This window comes from Phaseolus vulgaris, chromosome 3 (genome assembly GCF_000499845.2).
Source record: "Phaseolus vulgaris cultivar G19833 chromosome 3, P. vulgaris v2.0, whole genome shotgun sequence".
NCBI classification, from domain to species: Eukaryota; Viridiplantae; Streptophyta; class Magnoliopsida; order Fabales; family Fabaceae; genus Phaseolus; species Phaseolus vulgaris.
In genome coordinates, this window is record NC_023757.2 from 39,562,453 (window position 1) to 39,568,452 (window position 6,000).

The 6,000-nt window shown below is 25.1% G+C and overlaps 1 protein-coding gene across 1 annotated transcript; it reads left to right on the forward strand.

Moving 5' to 3' along the window:
• The first annotated feature begins 607 nt into the window (after positions 1-607).
• Positions 608-2,000, forward strand: LOC137807614 (uncharacterized). The gene is made up of 5 exons (XM_068608336.1): positions 608-794; positions 877-926; positions 1,027-1,111; positions 1,492-1,553; positions 1,640-2,000. The coding sequence occupies exons 1-5, from the start codon at positions 734-736 to the stop codon at positions 1,808-1,810; spliced, it is 429 nt and encodes a 142-aa protein (XP_068464437.1). The 5' UTR covers positions 608-733; the 3' UTR covers positions 1,811-2,000.
• Positions 2,001-6,000: the final 4,000 nt, after the last annotated feature.

Consider the following 6,000-nt stretch of genomic DNA (forward strand, 5'->3'; position numbering starts at 1 on the left):
CAGTATTCTAAAGGCAACGAAATGAATATTGGGAAAACGTGGTCTTGTTGTACTCAGGTTGCTCAAGTGAACCGGACAGAACAAAAGTTTGGCATCATAGAAATTTGCAAACATTGATGCTTGCATTCATGTAGAGAAGAGAAAAAGAACAGTACAAACAGACAATCTTACATACATTATTATTATGGGGTTCGTGAATTTTTTTTCCTGTGCCGTTTCCCAAAGTAAATGTATCATTTTTAGGTTGAAAGGCACCAAAAGTTACATGTTATTTAACACCTAAAGTAGAAAAGAGAAAAGAAATACAAGTAATAACTGATATATAATACAAAAAAAAGAACAGTGAAATTATAGCACCTTTTTTAATTACTTAATATTTTCTATTTCATTTAACTTCAAAACCTTCTATCCCTTTGCTTAAATAATTGGAGGTTGAAATGATTAGCAATTTCCTTTGATATAGGGTGGCAGTTGGCACTTTGAGGGGTGCCATAAGACAACTAATAAAAAGGGAGTAAAATAGTATTATAGTTTAAGTTGAAGTTGAAGTTCTATGTGGACCCTCATACGCCACTATATATATAATAAGCTGCCATCCCTCTCCTTCATATCCATCAACCACTCATAATTTCCCCATTTATTACTCACTTAAGCTCTTCTTCACAGGAAGAAACTCTACCCTTCTTCTTTGAGGACTCAAACTTCTAACTTCTTCCCAATATTTTTCTTCAAAATGAAACCTTCTTTTGTGATCTTTCTTCTTCTTTTGTCACTCCTCCTTGCACAAACTCAAGGTAATCAAAATAATACCTCCAACAGCAGTTAAGTCAATTAGTCCTTATTTTTGGATTTCTGATATTACCTTACTTGGTGCAGGGATTCGTTTGGGGAAAGTGTCTTTACCAGTTCAGCAACAGAAACAGCAAGTAGGTCGTTATATGTGGTTTTATTTACATTATTCTTTAGTAAACTTCAACCCTCATTCATGCTGATTATCCTAATGTTAAACTTTACTTCTGACTACAGAATGGAGAAAGTACTTTGCTGAAAAGAAGTAACACTGATGCTGAGGAAGAAACTGTTCTCTGCAACAAAGACAAGGAATGCACAGGTAGTCAGAAGAAAAGAGCCTCTAAAGTATTCAGAAAACCAAACCACCAGTTACCAAACATTCATGAAGATTACTACGGACCTAGACGGCATATGCCTAAACACCATTAGTTTTTAAGACCATTAGTTCATATTCTTTTTCCTTTGTTCTCATTATAATACAAGCATGATTCAGAGTCTTAAATTAGACCCAGTATTATACTTAGTGCGAGTTCTCACATATCACTTCAAATTTCGAAGCTTCATTCTCTTTAACTTGGTTTCTAGTTTCACTAAAACATACCAAAATATCTCTACCAAGCATCATCAAACAAATTTAACCAGAACCAACTCTCTTTTGTATCGTAATTAAACATCTTGAATGTTCTTATGTTGTTGCAGGAAAGTTAAAGAATAGGAAACTCGTTACAACTTCAGTTTCTACAACCCAATCCCTCTCAAAGGTTGGTTGTTGTAGTCTCAACATAAATTTAAACCATTGGAATTTGTTTTTATTTTTTTCCTCATTATATGTATGGTCCATGGACAGAATGTGGAAGAATCCAAGGCTGAAGACTTGGTGAATGAGAATAGTAGAAATGTGAATACAGTGAGGTCTTGGAAGCAGAAAAATGTTCCTGAGGAGCACAACCATGAGCTGGTAGAGATAACTGAGATGGACTATTCTCCAGCAAAGAGAAAGCCTCCCATACACAACTGAGTCTAGGGAAGATTGAACAAGAAAAACTGACAAGTTCCGTATATTAGGATGAATAAAATATATACAGTAGACAGAGATGTTGGACAGCATTGCAGAAAATGCTGCAGTTTTTTTGGCCAAGGAATGATTTGTACATTATTATCCTATCACCTTTATTGATTATAATATATATATTTCCAATGTCTTTTAATTCGATGATTAAGTCATGAGTGCAAATTTTTACTTTTCTCCTTATTTTTTCCACAGTAAGATTAAGGAAAAGGAATGCGATAAGTGTTGTTCTTGTACCAAGGTGTGTGTCTCTTTCTTATGGAAGAAAAAACAAAGCAGGGACCAATGATTGAAAACGTACCATTCACTAGCTAGTTTTGTCTTCTGTAGCTACAAAAAACATGTGTTCATGATGTGTTGCTTACTAAAAATCTTCCATAACCAAGTTCAAACTTCATGATCCATATTCTGTCAGTCATCTCATTCAATTAACTAGTGGAATTATCTGCAGTAAATTGTACAAATTTTTTATCTGACATCACCTTCACCTTTACGGTGATTAAATAAACATGTGGGAGAATCCGTTGGTAACTTTCCAATTTTTTTTAACTGTAATTATAACAACCTTTATATACTATAGAAAAATAGTTTTAACGGATTTATTATTTTTATATTATTCAAGTTTAAAATATTTATTAAGTTATTTATCCAAATTTAAATATCATGTTACTTTGAATTTTTTTACCCTAAAACCAATCTGAAACTACATACGAATAAAAATTTAAATCTATATGTAAAGTGAATGTTACATATAAATTTAAATCTATATGTAAAGTGAATGTTACATATGGATATATACATAAAGATTATAAAGATTCTAATATGTATGGAATATATTTAAATTTAATTAAAAAATAGAAATTTAATTAAATTTATTTTAAATTTAATTAAAATATAAAAAGAGTGTTACATACGGATATATCTGCATGTATATGATGTATTAAAAATTTAATTAAAAAAATATTACATGAGGATTAAATTTGTATGTAACTTATTTTATATTTAATTAAAAAAAAAAGTGTTACATACAAACAATATCAGTATGTAATGTAGATTAAAAAAATCAAATTTAATTAAAAAATAATTAAAAATAATTTGTATGTAACTTATTTTAAATTTATTTAAAAAATAACTAAAAATATTATTAATATTAATAATACTAATAATATTTATAATAATGATACTATTAATATTTATAATATTTATAATAATAATAATATTAATAATATTTATCATATTAATAGTACTAATAATATTAATAATACTAATAATATTTATAATATTAATAATACTAATAATATTTATAATATTTATAATACTAATAATATTTATAATACTAATAATATTTATAATACTAATAATATTTATAATACTAATAATATTTATAATACTAATAATATTTATAATATTTATAATATTTATAATATTTATAATATTTACAATATTTATAATATTCATAATATATAAATATTGATAATATTGATAATATTTATAATATTCATAATATTTATAATATTCATAATATTTATAATATTCATAATATTTATAATATCACTACAAGAAAATCATCAAATAGAAACCAATTTCTAAATATCAAAATAATTAGTTGCAATAGTAATTAAATTAGAGACTATTTTAGAAACTAAAAAAAATGGTTTCTAAATTAATTTTTATTATTGTTAAATAGTTTCTAAATTGGTATTTAATTAGTTACCAAGGTTTTAACTACCAATTATTTAATTTCTAAATTTGGTAGCAAAAACTTTGGTTGCTAATTAGATACCAATTTAGAAACCATTTAACAATAATAAAAATTAATATAGACACCAAAAATTTATTTAGTCTCTAAAATTGTCTCTAATTTAGTCACTATAGCAACTAATTATTTTTTATCTCTAAAATTGGTTTCTATTTTATGATTTTCTTGTAATGTATTAATAATATTTATAATATTAATAACTAATTCTTTTTTGTCTCTAAAATTGGTTTTTATTTCATGATTTTTTTTATAGTGAAAAACTTCTTTATTTTATTGAGTTTTTAAAATAAACTTTTGATATTTAACGAAGGATAAAAAAAACTTCTGTTATACTTTAAAATAAATCTTTGAAATTTAATAAAGATTAAAAAAAAATTTGTTAGTTAAATCAGTTCTTAAATTATATTAACCTCTTTTTTCGTTTAATTTTTTTTTCTTATAATGATAATACTATCTTAAAATATATATTATTGAAAAAAAATCTGACATCCACTATAAACTCAAACTCATTGGTTGACACAAATGATCTCCAAGTTGACACAAATAATATAATTGTGTGATCAATTATTAAATAATGATCATGTTAAATGATACTCACTCTATAAAAGTTATAAAACATATTATTAAATTAATTGATTTCGTATTATCTTTACATACAATTTTAATATGAGTAAAAATATAAATAAAATATAAAGTTAACATAAGGGAGGTGATAATCTCTGGTCGTTAATAAAAAAAAAGTTAATATTGTAACACGTTTATTGTTTGTTACACATATGCATGTTCATATGCTTTTTACCTCAATAATTGGTTAAATATAAATAATTTATTAAGTTAATTTTTTTATTTTATTTTAAAAAATATATAAGATATTGGAACTAAATTTTTGTCATGTCGATTATTATGTTATATATATATAAGAATGGTGTGTAGGGGGTGAATAGAGTATGGTCCATTTCCATTATAGGGGCTATGTTCAATGTACAACATAGACAGTGAAGGCTATAGAGAATTAATTGAGTAACGGCCCTATTGTCTTGCCGCATGCAATCAATTGGGCCCATTATGTTTGGCACATTGAATGCAATGCTATGAAGGGTCAATCTTACATGTGGGCTCACATGTTCGATAATGGATCATGTGGCCCATTTTGGTTCCACACATTGCGCTGCACCACAACTAATATAAGATCATGCTGTTGTTCTTCACCCCCAAACAATGCAACTTTTGTCTCTTCAAAACATAATACCTCCCACAACATACTAACCAATAAAGTCCAATTCTATGATCTTATCAAACTTACCTAATTTTTTTTTGCTGCTCTTGGTCTTGTGTAAATAAAATTAATATTTTTATTTTAATTAATTATTATTATGTTATTATAAGGAGTTGTGAAACAAAAGTTGTTTACTATTCCAGTGTTAAAATAATCTTTACGCATGTTATGTTAAAGAAAAGAAAAATATAATTTCATAATGAAAATACTTGAGTTTACAACTACGATATGATATTATGTAATTTTAAAATTACTTTATCTTTTCATTTGGGATTTACATTTCAGTAAAAAAAAATGGAGTTGTAATATGATACATGATAAGCTTGTCAACATATCAGAACTTTATTTTAAAAAAATAAAAGAGTGGTGATATTTTGATATCACTATACGATATTCATTTGACAACTCAAAATAATAATATTTTAATTATATTTATTTTATTTTGTAATTTTCAAATATATTACTAAAGTTAGTTGTTAAGTAAGTGTATTTTTTAGAGTTATCAAAGTTTTTTTTTGTTTCTAGAAAAAATAGAAAGAAACTCTGATAAGTTTAAAATATGTTTATTTTAGTTTCTTCACTGTTAAACATCTATAAAAAAAATGAGTTTTATATAAGATTATACCTTAGTTAAAACTCTTATTACCAGATAACCTTCTAAATAAGTAAATTGCTATATTATTATTATATATATAATTAGATATAATGCTTACATTATATAATAATATAAGAAAATCATAACTATTAATGAATAAATTTATAGCATAATAAAAGTATTAGACTTTTAAATATTTTATAGAAAAAAAAATTAAACATACCATTTTCATGCTAACCATGTGGTTCTTTACAGTATGTTTATAAAAAATACATAAGTTATATTCACATTTATTTTAATAAGGATATTAAACCTAAATTTACTCAAAATTAACTCGGTTGTTTTCACTTCTGAATATAGATTTTCTTTCACTGTATTGTTTTATATTTTCCTTTATTTATCTATGTTGCATTATTAATCTTATACCATATTCTTCTTTTCCTTTTATATGTCTTACTTATAAAATGCACGTAGAAGTAAAATTTATGATTTATATGTTCATGGTAAAT

Excerpts from the sequence above, each read along its gene's own strand:
- LOC137807614 (XM_068608336.1), top strand. The coding sequence starts at position 734 with ATGAAACCTTCTTTTGTGATCTTTCTTCTTCTTTTGTCACTCCTCCTT. Across the intron at positions 795-876 it reads CCTCCTTGCACAAACTCAAG|GGATTCGTTTGGGGAAAGTG; the intron begins GTAATCAAAATA and ends TACTTGGTGCAG. Across the intron at positions 1,112-1,491 it reads CAAAGACAAGGAATGCACAG|GAAAGTTAAAGAATAGGAAA; the intron begins GTAGTCAGAAGA and ends ATGTTGTTGCAG.